Source organism: Delphinapterus leucas, chromosome X (genome assembly GCF_059928025.1).
Source record: "Delphinapterus leucas isolate spDelLeu-1000000601 "Yukka" chromosome X, BTC_Dleu_Yukka2, whole genome shotgun sequence".
NCBI classification, from domain to species: domain Eukaryota; kingdom Metazoa; phylum Chordata; class Mammalia; order Artiodactyla; family Monodontidae; genus Delphinapterus; species Delphinapterus leucas.
Window position 1 is genome coordinate 40317554 of NC_143150.1, and position 14535 is coordinate 40332088.

A 14535-nucleotide genomic window follows, 5' to 3' on the forward strand; every position below is an offset into this window, starting at 1 on the left:
GCGCTGAAACAAAACAGACTTGAATCCCAGTCTCAGATCTGTTCCTCACTAGCTATTTGGTAAGTCACTTAATCTTCCTGTGCTTCAGTTTCCTGCGTGCCTTTAAATGGGAGGAATCATAGTACCTACCTCATAGGGTTTCCACAAGGAGTAAATGAAATAATAAAGCAATAAAGCGCCTGGCACATCGTAAGGGCTCAATACATGTTAACTGTTTTTGTTGCGGTGCTGGTTATTCTTACTAGTTTGTCAGGATCCACCTCCCAAGAAGACATCTGGCGCTAGTTACCGGTATCTGTTGTTTACTTAGGCAGGATCTGCAGGATGCCAAGACTAAAAAGAAAAGAGAAGAGAATGCACTACTGAGAACTCAGCATTGCTGCATCTTCCCCAGGCCTCAGGCCAGGCTGGGAAAGGAAGCTGGCTCAGAGAAGAGGCTGGAGAGCCTGGCCAGAGGAGCCAGGGATGGGGCTGGATGGATCTGATGGAGGAGGGAGTGACCTTCCCAGGCACCCTCCCTCCCACGCCTCCTGCCTCCTCAGCGCTCTGTTTTTCTAGGCCCCTGCCGTCCAAACGAGGAGCAAATGGGGAGCTGCGAGGGGCTCTGTCCAGAGAGCCCAGCACCACATGGGCCACAGCCCTGGCTCAAATGGCGGCCAAGAGGCAAAAAGCGCAGGGGGAGAGTTGACCCGGCAACAAACTGTTCTCCAGAGGGGACCCCCTGTCCCAGGCACCCAAGGGGCTGGGCCCAAGACTTGGCACATTTGGGACATTTGGACTTGAGGGCAGAAGCCCCAGGCACCATTTGCTAGTTCTGCTTTGGGGACAGGCTTGGGTAGGAAGAGAATTGTCCCCTTCCCTCCTCTCTTAGAGCAGGCCCTGCCTAGCTTCTTGCGTCCACTTGGCCCCCATTCTGGTTTTTAGGCCTCCTGCCCTTAACCCCAGGAACCCTGGCTCAAGAAGCAGACGCTGGAGAGAACGAGTAAGATCTCCTTTCCCGAGGTGAGAGCAGAACCTGTTCTGGGCCTTTCAACCTGGCATTTTAGGTCCTCCTCCGGTTTCCTGCTGGCCTAGGCTCTCCCTCTCCTCTGCTCGGCCCGCTTTCTGCACCGGCCCCCAGTGGCAGGGGGTGCAGCTCAGTGCTTAAGAGCACAGAGACTACCCGAGTTCAAATCCCAGCTTTGTCACCTGTAGTTCTGTGACCTTGGGCAAGTACCTTAATCTCACCTATAAATGAGGCTAGAAATAGTATCTTCTTCACAGGGTTGTTTGTGAGACTTGAATGAATCCGTGCAAAATGCTTAGAACAGGGCCTTGTACATAAATGTTTAACAAATGTTCTGTCCTCTTACTATCCACTCCTGTGCCAGGATTACATTTCCCCTTCTCTCTGCCCACATAAGCCCAGCCCCACTCAATCACCCCTCTTCCATGAGGTCTCCCTGGCATCACCTGTTCTGCTGACCCCTGTTACACTCCCCAGTGAGACTGGACCCATTTTGAGAGCAAGGACTCTGACATGAACAGCACTAGTTAAATGAGTCCCAGAATAACCTCTAGCCCCTTGAGTGCAGTCAAATTTTATGACTGGGACCCACAGTAAGAAACGGATTTTAAAGCGTCATCCAGGACATGCATTTGTGTATCTTTCAATCTAGATCTAGATATTTGGCTAAAGCAAAAGCTTCACAGAACAACATATACCCTTGCCCCATGTGATTCACTTTTCTATCTGCTATTCATTCATTTTGTCAAATGCTGTCTGCAACCCACTAAATCGATTTTAAGCTCTGCCACTGGTTGTGACCCACAGTGTTCCCCGTGACAAGTCGCATACAGGGTGGGATTGAGACCTTCAGCATCTCTAAACTGTGAAATGATTACAGGTGCAAGGCATGACCTGTTTATAGAGTGGAGGTCTCTAAAGGGGAGCTGCAGTGGAGGATGGGCACTGGAGGTAGAAGGCTGGAGAGGCAGGCTGCGCTTAGGCAACAAAGGGCTTCGACTGCCACACAAAAGAGATTGGACTTTTCCCATAGGCAATTGGGAATCACTGGAAGTGTTTAAGCCCAGGAAGAGCATACTCAGTCCTGTGTTATAGAAAGATCACTGGAGTGGCTGTGAGGAGGATGGATCAGAAAGGCCAAGTCAAGGATGGGGGAGCCTATCTAAAAGCTGCTTCGAGCATCCAGGTGACAGAGGACAGATGAGGCCATAATTGAAGAAACAACCAGGAGAGTGGGGAGCACAGAGAGGACAAGCGTGAGAAATGGTGAAGACTACAACCAATGGGGCTTGGTGGCTGAGGCTTTTAGCTTGAGTGACTGGGCCAATATGATGCTGCTTATCGAGGCAGGTACAGAGGAAGTTTGTGGGAAACAAAACCAGTTTGGTTTTGGAATGAGTTTGAGACACCTATCAGGAAAACTTCAGGCTGGAAATATGGGTCAATTTTTCATTCGTTGAATAAACATTAATGGGACTGACATAGAGAAACTAACACTTTTATTTTGCCAAGTAGGGACACTAAAGAAATAAATTAATATCCATCATTGCCATCGGTTCAAGAAAGAAAGAATATTTTGCCACCCCAAAATTAGGAAAGGCATAATGTCAGAATAAAAGACAATGTTTTATAATTGAATACATTGAGATTTTTGAAAAGCTCTACCTTTGATGTTTTTCCCATTTTGCCGTGACCTACTGAAAATATTACTGTGTATCAGCCTCATTTGTGGACTCTAATTGAGAACCACAGATGTGAGGACTGAGCAGAGGAAGAGAGGTCAGCAAAAGACACCCAGGGGGATGGTTCCAGAAGTACTAGGGAAACCAGGAGAGAGTGACCAAAAGAGAAGGGAGAGCCTCAGAAATGAGGATTTGGCCAACAGGGCCTTTGGCCACCCAGAGTTCAAAGAGATCATTGAACTTGGCAATTAGGAGGTCAGTGGGGACCTTTGGTAGTGCACTTTCCCTAGGAGGATGGGGCTGAGGCCAAACTGGAGTAGGTTGAGATATAAATGGGAAGTTGGGAAAAGTATAGACTCTACTTTCAACAAATCTGAGGGTGAAGGAACGAAAAGAGAGAGGGAAGGAGGGAGGGGAAGAGAGAGAAAGAGATGGAGAGAGAGAGAGAGAGAGCAAGTTAGGGGAGCAAGAGAACACATCTAGGGAAGGAGGGACCTTGTTCTGGGGGATGACAGAGACAGGCACTTTATAACCAGGAGGGAAAGAGCTGGAATAAAGAAGCTGAAGTTTCCTGAAGAGAAGGGCCTGGAGGAAGGCCCCAGAGAAGGAGGGTGGATGAGGCCACGGCCCCCGGCGTGAACAGATTAGCCTTTAACAAGAGGGGCACATCGTCCCCTGAGAAGGGCGCGCTTGAGGGGAAGGAAGTTGGGGAGGCCGGCCAGGTTTGGGTGGGGGGCAGGGCATTGAGGTAATTCACGCTTGAAAGCCTCTGTTTTCTCAGGGAAGTGGGAGCAGAGGTTGTTCTGTGGGGAGAGGGTGGGGCGGGAATGTGGTAGGAGCTGAAGGAAGTTTGGAACGTGGCCCACGGAATATGGAGACTGGAGCTGGGGAGTCGACAAGGGAACATGCTTCAGGGTGGTGGAGGGGTACCAGGCCCGGCTGAGGTTGATCAAGTCTTCCCCCCTCCCTAGGTCTTGTCTCCCTCCCTAGGCTGTCAGAACCTTGAGGCAGTGTCCGCTCCTCTTTCTAGACCATTCTCTTGCCTGGCAATGCCCAGCAGCATCTGGCCCAGAGGAGGTACCCAGCCCTTTCGATGCTCTGGCAAAGCCATCACCGACAAAACCCAGAGGCACTGTAGGGCTGTTAGGGGAAACAGAGGTAGGATCATAATTGCCCTGACAGGAAGTGCTTCATTTTGGTGGTCCCAGACCTTTCCTGCCCCCTTGCTGCCCACCTCACTCTTGTCGCGTGCTGAGGGCAATGGAGAACAGCCAGGCTCCCATTTTTGCCCAGCAACCCTTGTAGGCCTTAAATCCTTCAGGCTGGGGAGAGGCCCCCAAGAGGGGCCAGTGGTTTCATCTCCCACAAGCTGAATGAGACTGAGGTAATTCTTAGGAGGTAGTTAAGACAGAGCAGCTGTGTAGGGAGAAGAAAGATCCATGAACACAGGCCTGAAGGCTACCTGGGCTCTGGGAAAGGATGAGAGAGCTGGCGTGAGGGGGGAACTCCGAGGATTGCTGCTCAGGGGAATGAAGGGGCTGGACAGCCCCGATCATGAGAGACTGTGGCTGAATAAACACAAGTTCACGGTTGGTTGGGAATGAACCCTGGGCTCTGGAGGAATAGCTACCTCTTCTCCCATTCTGTCCCTGCTCCTGCCCATTTTCAGAGTCCATGGCCACCTAGAGATCAAAAAGATCCCCAGGTGTGACAATAGGTCTGCTTCTTTCTCCTTCACATACCATCTCCTTCCAGCCCAGTCTCTTCAACCTGGTTCCCCCTCAGGCGCTCATCTGAGCCATTGTATTGACACAATACAAGCACATTTTCATCTTCTGGAGGCAAATTTAGCAAGAACCCTCAGAGACTAACAGAAACTCGGGCTCCCCAGCAGCCCTGCTCACTATCTCCTGCCCCACCCTCTAGATTTTCCACTCCAGGATCCAGGATCCACGATCCAGACTGCACTTATACAATTCAGGGACAGAGAGCTTAGCCCAGCCCAAGGCTCCACTCATTTCGCCGCATATAATAAAGCTCTGTTTATTGAGGGCCAGTACAGTGCCAGGTCTCTGGTTTAGGTGTTGGCTGGACTGTTGCAAAGTTTTCCTTTGATTGAGCCAAAATGTGTCTCCCTGTAGCTTCTACCCATGGGCCTCAGCCCTACCTTTGAAGTCACACAGAACAAGTGTAATCTCATTGCAGTCTAATCCTCAGATATTTGAAAATGGCTGTCATTTTCCCAGGAGTTTTCTCTCCTCTGTGGATAAGCATCTCTTTCTTTCTTTCTTTTTATTTTTATGTGTCTTTACTTTTTATTACCCAAGGAGTATCAGGGCTTGCAGAACTTTTAGAAACACTCAGAAAAGCCTAAAGAAGGAAGTAAAAATCTACCACAATCTCACTCCCCAGAATGACTACTGTAACTTTCTCCTTTCTTCTAACCAGTCTCTCTCTTTTTTTTTTCCTGTATATGCTACACCTTTTTTTTTTTCTTACCAAAACAGGATCATCCTCTAAGTTATATTGTACAGGTTTCTTTTTTTCACTCTTCAATATATTAACTTTTTCCCAATCCTCTACCAAGCCAATTTTCATATAAAATTGTATAGCCGTTCAATGATTTCTTTAACCAGCTTTCTAAAGTGAGACATTTGGCTTGTTCCCAATTTTCCTTTGCTGCAAAGAACACAGTGGGGCTGGAATCTGAAGTGGGTGAAGGCAGGGGTAGGTGAACAGAGAAAAGAAGAGCCCTTGAATCAAATTATTCATACTATTCTAGCATCTGATTTTTTTTTTTTTTTTACATTCTGTGTCGATAATTATACCTCCCAGAACATGGTTGTGAGTGCCTGCTTAGTACTCGGTTACAAGGACTTCCTCTAATTAACGTAACTGGTTTCCTATTATTGGACATTGAGGCGGTCTCTAATTTTTGACGATTACACACCCGGCTGTGACGAATATCCAAGAAGCTAAATAAATCCGCGTCGGTGCTCGACACTGAGGTTAGGAGGCATATTTTCGGACCTCTAATGCATAAGGGACCTGCCAGTAGTTGTAACTGCAAACTTTTTGGCAAAGACCCAGAAAACTGGCCGAGGCCGAGACCGTGGCTCAGCGGCTGGGCTTGCCCGGGGTCAGTACCCATTTATCCAGCCCCCGTCGCAGAGCGTTCAGGCTGATGGTGCCCTTTGGGACCACTGGGCTCGCATCCTTCTCTCACACGTGAGGGAGCCAAGGCCCCGGGGCCAGGGATGGTCAGCAGCTTTGCACCCTGGCGCCCCAACTGGAAGCTGAGCTCTGAGATCCGGATTCTGACCTGGAAACCCTAGAAATGCCACCCGCGCTCCTTTCCTGGACCACTGACTGCTGAAGCTGGAGAGAGGATTCAGGCACTTTTGCAAATGAACTGACCATTAAACAGGAGGGCGTGGAAAGAAGACTTGAGGTTCACCCCCTGCAGGCATCCGACCAGTCCTACCCACAACCTCCTTTTCTTCCTTAACCCCGGTGATATGCTTAATGGCAGTCATCCCGTATCAGGTCCACCTGGCAACTCCATTTGGGGTCTGAGCTGAAATAACATGAGTCCCTCACTCGCCTTAGCCGGATCAGCTGTGCCCTCTCACTGGGAACCAGCTTTGCTAAAGGCCTGTCTACCCTGCCCTCTGCGCCTGAGAACTTTCTGTGGTTTCTAACGAGCTTCCCTCCTTCCCTCCCCACCCCTCAGGCCTTGCTACTGCCTGGGGAATTTGCACAAACGGTGTGCGATTTGCCCCTTTTGTGTTTTCCTTTCTGACTTGGAGGTAAAGAGAACTCCTTGCCCCCCACTGACTCTCTGTTTATTCAACTGGGAGAGATTTCACACCCAGCGACACAGTTCTCCCTCCCTGAGCCCCTTTTCCTAAATCTTCATTCCCCTCCCCTACCCTACCCGTCAGGGAGCCCATCCTTGCACGGCCCTGAATAATTTATGAGTCCAGGCAGGCCTTATAAAAGGGTCTCCCAGGAAAAGCCAAAAGAGTGCGGGAGATTCTCAGAAATAGGAGGACCCCACAGCCTGCCTGGCCTTGACACCCTAAGGATGGACCCTGCTGCTCGCGCCACAGCCCCGGCCCTGGCCCCGGCCTCAGCTCCAGCCCTAGCACAAGGCCCCCTGGCGCTCCCTGGCCTGGGAAACCCATCGCCCTTTCTCTCCTCTAGACAAGAAGTAGGCAGAAGTGAACGGTAAGTGGAACTTGGCCCTTGGCAATTTGAACTCAGTCTTAGTGGGGTTCCTGGGAGAGGAAAGGAAATGAGATGTCCAGGGCACCCCTGTTCTCTGTGCCCCCTCCCCATCTCAGGCGCCAATATCTCAACTGGCTCTTCATGTCACTAATCCTTCCGGCTGGCAGGAGGGGACTTGGGGACAGTGGGCATTGCCAAAGCTGAAAGCCAAGCAGCCAGGCCCTCATGGGCCAAGTTGCCCAGTCCACCGAGGGGCAAAGGGGGAGATTGCCATGAAATGTGGGTTGAACATGACCTAGGCTGCAGAGAGGGGAAAGAGGTCCAAAGTCCCCAGAGGTCTGTGACTGAAGGACCGTCTCTTTCCTGACCACCCCATAAGATTTCCATTTGCTCTTTTCCTACCTTTGGCAGGAAAAGGTAGTGGGGAAGCAGTGGACCCAGAAATATTTTTGGCCCCTTTCCCCAGCCCAGGAAGAGGGTAGAACTGTGAGCTCTACTTCCTGGAGCGGGGGCAAGATAGTTTTCACCCACCCCTCATTCATTCCTCCAAACATTTACCGTTCACCAAACATTTACAGAAACACCTACCGTGTACCAGGCATTACGCTAGGTGTTGGGGATTCAGATATGATTGAACATAAATCTGCCCTTAAGAAGCTCTAAGGCGAGTAAACAGCTAATCACGGAACAGTGTGATAACACTGTGGAAGCAGAGAGGAGGGGCGTTTGTCCTGACCTGGACTCAGGGTCCTTAAGAAATGCTTCCTGAAGGAGACGGAGTCCGAGCCACGTTTTTGGCAGGCCTCTTTTGTTATCTCAGGGAGCCCCGTCTCTTCTCCCTCCACCAGCTGACCTCTCCCCTTTGTCCTAGAGGAGCTTGTCTTTGGAGACCCTGGCTCTCCTCTACAAATGACCTCCCAAGGCAGGTGAGGAAACCTGTGGATTTGGTGAGTTTGAGCCCCTGTTCCATGTGTTCGCGCACACACACATGACCATGTGCAGGCACGCTGAACTGGTCCCTTCCCAGAGAGCCCCCGACCTCTGTCCAGGGCTGCAGTCCCCGGAAAGCACCTTCCCAGCCTTGCCGACTTTTGATTCCCACAACAGCTCTGGGAGGAAGGCGGAGCTGAGGTTTCTGGGTAATTTAGAAGATGAAGAGCCTGAGGTCCAGAGTGCGGGAGGGATGAGGGCAGGCTCCACAGCACGTCCGCGGTGCAGCTGGCACTAGCGTCCCGGTCTCCTGGCACCCAACCCCGGTGCTCTCGCCCACCTCCACTCCGCCCCTGCGTCTTGTCTGCTCCAGTAGGACTCTGTGCCCTGGACGGTCTCCAAACAGGTGTTAGAACAGGGGCAGGAAAGCAAACAACCCCCCGGACTCTGTCCACTTGTTGTTCAACTAGAACCAGGACAGACCCCCTTACTGGGGGGGTGGGGACTGGACCCCAGAGATGTCTGAGCTCTCTTCTAGACCATCTTACCTACAGGCTGCTGACCCCTGACATGGAAGAGGCAGTTATCTGGCCATACACTTTGAGCCACATGCTAGCTTTTGCTTTGGACAGGCTGCCGGTGGGGCAACAGGTGCCGAGGTCACCAAGGTTGACTCTGAGTTCCATCACCCTGTCAGGTAAGCTTCTGGCACCAGACTTGGAACTTGACATAGATCCATTCGCCCTTTGAATCCTCACAACAGCCCTGTGAGGCAGGAGGAGGGAGGCACTGCTACGATCACTATTTCATAGAACAGGAAACAGAAGCCCAGAGAGGTTAAGGGACTTGGCCAAGGTTGCCTTCCCTGGGGTCATTGTCAATGACCCCTAAGCCCCTATGGAGGGGTCAGTGAAGAAAGCCTTAGTAGGAGATGGAGGACACAGGGCTAGAGAATGCTTGGCTGGAGGCCTTCAGAGGTGGGCGGTGGGATCAGTGTCAGGACTGATACATGCCGGGGCTGGGGTTCCCCACAGCTATGAGCTATGGACCTTCCTGTCTGGAGCCATTTTGTAACAATCCAGAAGGTTCTGTTACAAAGCACCCTTTCTTCTTTTCCCTGTCATCCCATTACTGCAGGTAGAAGGGGTTTACAGGCTGGCTTCCTTCTTGGCCCTACTGACCCCTCTGCACATATGTGCCCTAAGTGGGGGCCGTGTTTCTTCTCTGTCCACAGGCTCTTCTGGCCTAAATCCCGTTCCTTTGACTACCTGTACAGCGATGGGGAGATTTTACTGCAGAACTTCCCTGTCCAGGCAACCATCAACCTCTATGAGGACTCAGCCAGCGAGGAGGAGGAGGAGGACAGAGAAGAGGAGGAGGAAGCAGATGAAAAAGGGCCAGAAGGGTGTGTGAAGGCGCCAGGGCCAGCGCCGCACAGGGCCTCAGCTCCCTCTCCCTCCCTGCTCCTGATCTGTCCCAACTGAGCCAGTCAGAGTCTAATTGGGGTCCGGTATGCCTGGCAAGGCTTCAGGGCGTCGATTAGCCAGGAATCTCCAGGCACAGCTCTCTGGATTGAAAGTTGGGTCCTCAAGACACCGGCTCACCCTGGCTATACCCAACAGGCCTGCGAGCCCAGGCCTCTGGCATCTCACTGGGCTGCTGTTGTGTTGCCAGTGAGAGCGTCCTAGGAAGCCTAGGGGAAGGAAGACTTGCTTTCTGAAGCCCCCAGGGAGCAGATGAGGACAGAGCATTGCCACGCAGAGGGGAACTGTCACTCTTCAGGGCTTTTTGACTCTCCAGCCTTCTACGTGGCCACATACTCCTGTCTCCCCATGGAAAGTCTGACTTCTGGCTTCACCTCCACGGATTTGATACCAACACCAGATGCAAGCACAGCTGGGGTGCCTTTCTGATGGAACTTGCAGGAAAGGAAGGGGACATCTAAAAACTCAACTTGCTTTGGGGACCTCCCCCCTTTTGGCCCTTATCTACTGGGGTCTGTGTGTTGGCATGAGATGAATCAGGAGAAAAATAAACTAGATGATGTTTACCTTTTTTCCTGGAACTGGACTGATTTCTTAACTGAACTCTGCCCGCGTTGTGAACCCATGGGGAGAGGGTCAGACACCAGCTCAAGGCCACTTCATTGCTCTACCTGAGGTCAGTTGACAGATCCTTCTTCGTGGGAATGTACCACGGGAGGCCCAACATGGGGCCAGGCCCTCTTCGTCAGCTTGTGCAATCAGGCTTGATTAAACCTCAAAGACAGCTTGGAAAGGGAACAAAAAGGCCCCCAGAGGGCAGCTTAAATGTTGGAAGCAGGGCTGGGGCTGGGAGAAGAGGTGAGAGGTGCAGCCTTGGCTATGAGCCTGTGCATGTGGGGAGGGGCCTTGGGAGGCTACTAAGTCCTATCAATTTTACCTTCTCAAGTCCCTTTGTATCTGCCACAGCTCAGGCCCTCAGGCCCACCCCTGCCCCAATCAGCCTTCCTTTTCCCTCTGCAATTCATCGTCTACACTGGCCACCAGATCAGACCATGTTGTGCCCCCTGCTTAAAGCCCTATCATGGCTTTTCATTGCCTCACCAACAGTTGGACTTTTTTTTTTTAAATCACAGGTTCTCTTGAGAATCCATAGCTTCTCTACTCAGACATTCACAAATCAAGTCCTCAACTTGATATTCTAGGCCGTTCAATTACCTGGTTCTTGCCTATCTCTTCAGATTCCTATCTCAACACTCGAAGCTCATGCTGCCTGTCTTTGAATGTGTCATGCTTTCTAATCCCTCTGTGGCTTTAATCCTCTGTCTGGAATGCTTTTCCACTTTTGTATCTGATAAGCTCTCATGCATGCAACAGGACTAGCTCAGACATGTCTCCTGTGAGAAGCCTCCCCAGACCCCCAAGCCCAGGCTGGGTGCCCCCATCATTCAGTACCTCATCCACCATAGCATCTACCTCCCTTTCTGTGCAGTAAGATGCGACTGTGTTTGTGTTTGATATCCCTACGTGACTTCTTTGCACAGCACACTGCCTGGCACAAGGGAGGTGCCCAGGAAATGTTGAAGGAAAAAGATTCTCAGGTCTTCCTAAAGCAGTTCTTGGTAGAACGAGCTCTGTCCCCCCACTTGCTGGCTTCCCATATCTTTGCTGAGCTACGGACAGGACAGGGTAGCATTATCTGATTCAGTAGCGAAACGCTGGCCATCTCTCTTTCTCTCCTCTCTCAGCTTAAGACAGGCTGCTTCAGTTCTGAGCCCTCACTGGGACTTCCCTGAATTGGACACAGCCTTAAACAGGCCACGCAACTCACACACTGGTGCCACCTATTGGTCAGAATTTAACCTTGTTCCTTAATTAAGGCTGCCAGGCAGTTGCCCTTTGATCACTTTAATTCCTTTAGGCCATTCTGTTTCTGCTTGTAGGTAAAGTGGAATTTACCATGTGCTAGCTGTATGACCTTGGGCAAGTTACTTATCCACTCTGAACCCGTCTCCTCATCTGTAAAATGGGGAAAGTCATGATACTTCCTCTCAGGATTGTTGTAAGGATTCAGTGAGATAATATATGCAAAGTAATTAGCACAACTCCTGGCACATAGTAAAAGCAAATAATAAGTGGTAGTATTCATAGTAATCATAGTTGTAGTAGTGGTTATTATTAATTTTATAACAGAAATGAATTAGTAGGCTAGGGTCAGCTAATGACTGGTTTTTGTTCAACTAACGACTGATTTATCGGTCATCTCCACCTGAGCTCCTTGGCACCATTTGATGGTTTACCAGTCACAGCATCTTTGTAGTGTTTGTCCCCCATTAAACAAACAAACAAAGAAACAGAGGCCAAACGTGGCTTCAACTTATTTTTTGTGCTTCAGCAGGAACACCCTTCTTTTGAATTGAATGCAGAAAGCCAACATACCAACCAAATAAAGATGGAGCTGCCCTGGCCGGAGCCACAATGGGAGACACAGAATTCCTACCTGGGGTGGTGGGATGAATTGGGAGATTGGGATTGACATATATGCACTAAAAGGTATAAAATAGGTAACTAAAAAGAACCTGCTGTATAATAAATAAATTTAAAAAATAAAAAAGAATTCCTACCTTGGTGTCCTCTCTCTGTAAACGAACTCTCTCCACCCCCTTTCTGTGAGGCACCTTCAGAGATCCCTAGATTGTGAAGAAGACTATTTGGAAACCACTATCCTAAGGGTTAAACCAAGATTGATTTGAAGTCAAAGGGGGATTAGTATTTTAACATGTCCACATGTCCAGCGTTCCGTTTAAAATCCTTGTTTTGTGTCCTAAGCTCCCAGCATTTCATTTCATTTGAGCATTTCATATCTCAGAAATTGCTCGAGTCCTTGTACCATAGGTAGTAGAGGTTTAAAATCCTTGGAATCCCAATATCCTTGGTTTTAGGGTATTATATAGCATAGAATTACAAATCCTTAAATCCCCAGTGGCTTAAGCACCCTAAAACCCTTGGAGCAGTAATTCTTAATTCAGAATGAGCTCTTCTGACTCCCCCCCCTCCCCCGTACTGCGCATGTGCCTTGGTCAGTGGCAGCCATTTTGTCTCATTTTCCTCCCAGTCCCCTGCCCTGAAATGGCTTCCAATCCTCTTCCCCAGATATGGTTGCTAAGTGATTGGAATTCACCGTTCTGACTAATCAGAGCCCAGTGTGAATTACCTTGTTATGGGTGTATCCAGTCCTTGTAGCAACTTCAGATCCAGTGCACAAACTCAGGGGGAAAAATAATCTTTGCAAAACTGAGTCCTTCCTCTGGCTCCACCCTAGCTGGCCCATCCTAGTGCCCCATACTTCCTCATCCCAGCACTGCTGCCTCCCGTTTCCCCCACCCCATAGCAGCCGAAAGAGGGCAAATCGGTTGAGTGTGAGACTTCATTTGAGCTGGGCCTTGAAGGATGGGCTCAGGTAGAGATGGAGAGAGAAAACTTTCCAGAAAGAGGCAGCAGTATAAATTCCTTCATTAAACAAATATTTATTGAGCACCTACTCTGTGCCAGGCATTAATATTGTAGTGATTAATAGCATGGGCTTTGGAGGCAGATGTACCTGGGTTCAAATACCATATCTGCCACTGTTGGTTCTCTCCAGAGACCCACTCCCCTCAGGTGTCAAGGTCAGCTCTGTGCTCTCAACCCTCTCACCTCCATCTCTGTCGTCCCTGATTATCACACACACACACACACACACACACACACACACACATGCTGCACATGCTCATTAAAAGAGTTGCCTATTTTCTCCCCTTTCTCTGGGCAAGGAAAGCCACCTCCCCGACCCCAGTGGTTGTTACCAACCCCCTCCTCTCTCCCCTCCCCGCAGACTGTACCTGTGTGGTTATCTAGTGGGCAGTTTGTCTCCTCTCCGCCCCAGGCCCCTGCTGTAAAATGGTGGTGAATCCTCCCGAACAAAGTTGTTAGGTGGCCTGAGTTCACTGATTGGACCAATCGGGGGCCTGGTGTTGGTTACTATGTTTTGGGTTTACTCCCCAGCTGGCAAGTCCTGTAGCAACCTCCAGGCAAGCACACAAACCCAGGTAGAAAACCTGGCAAAGAGCGAGTCCTCAGGAAGTGGTAGCCACACCCTCTGCCAGGCACTTGCTGCTCACATTACCCCCATGATCTCCTACAGCACTATGATCGCAACAATCCTCGGAGAGCGACACTGTTATTATGCCCCTTTATGAAGGAGAAAACTAAGAGTTAGGTTTTTGTCCCTGGGTTTGTGTGTTTGCGTAGAGGCTACTAGGAGCATGGCCCCTTCTAAGTGCCAGGCACTTTACATTATTACCTCATTTAATCCTTACAACAACCCTGAGACATAAGTACTATTATTATCCCCATTTTATAGATGAGAAAACTGAGGTCCAGAGAGGTAAAGGAATCTGCTCGAGGTTGCACCATGAATCAGTGGCTGAGCCAAGATTGGAGAGATTACAGCATTTGCCCAGGTTACACCAGTGATAAGCAGCAGGACCAGTACTCAGGTCTGTCTCACTCCAGAGCCCCAGTGCTTTCAGGAGTTGGAATCTACAGGGCTTGGTGAAGGATTAAATTTGTGGGAGGGCAGGAAAGGAAAGGTTTCAATTCCAGCTGGAAGGAAGTGACTCAGACATTAGGAACAATTCTGGGCCACGAAGAGGTGAGGGCCACTGAAAGGTGTCACCGAGGGAGGGATATTTGGGGGCCTCCTGCTGGGCAGTGGCAGCCTCTCACGCAGCCTGGGCTCTTTGGGGCACAGGGCTACCAGAGGCCAGGGGCGGATGAGGGACTTCTGTTCCCACCCCTCAGCGCTGTGCAGCCTCTGTGTGGACCGGGCCCTGGCTGGGTGAGCTTCCTTCTGGCTGAAGGGTCTGGGCCCAGAAGGAGAAACTACCAGTGGCCCAGCTCTCCAGAGATGCGCCAGGCACTGAGCTCAGCACCGCACATGCTTTATCCCGAGCAAGGCTCATCAAATCCCAGCAGGGTGGGCGTGCTATCCTCATGCCTACAGATAGGAAATGGGGGCTTGGAGAGGTCAGGAAGTGGGGCAGCTGGGGGAGACCCGGGACTGTGTAGCTAGAGTGCTGGCTCTTAATCACCTGGCTCCTGCTACCTTTCTACTCATCCCCCTTGAGAGTCTCATAAGGGCAGGCTGCTCACCTGGTCTGTGGCC

The 14535-nt window shown here is 50.5% G+C and overlaps 1 protein-coding gene across 2 annotated transcripts; it reads left to right on the forward strand.

Moving 5' to 3' along the window:
* The first annotated feature begins 6775 nt into the window (after positions 1–6775).
* On the forward strand, positions 6776–9444 carry RIPPLY1 (ripply transcriptional repressor 1). 2 transcript variants are annotated; one of them, XM_022566424.2, is made up of 4 exons: positions 6776–6918; positions 7790–7865; positions 8481–8545; positions 9083–9444. In XM_022566424.2, exons 1-4 carry the CDS (start codon positions 6776–6778, stop codon positions 9330–9332), a joined length of 534 nt encoding a protein of 177 aa, XP_022422132.2. In that variant the 3' UTR covers positions 9333–9444. The 2 variants fall into 2 exon arrangements, with proteins under 2 accessions (XP_022422132.2, XP_089759977.1); XM_089903851.1 differs by having other exon boundaries at positions 7790–7844.
* Positions 9445–14535: the final 5091 nt, after the last annotated feature.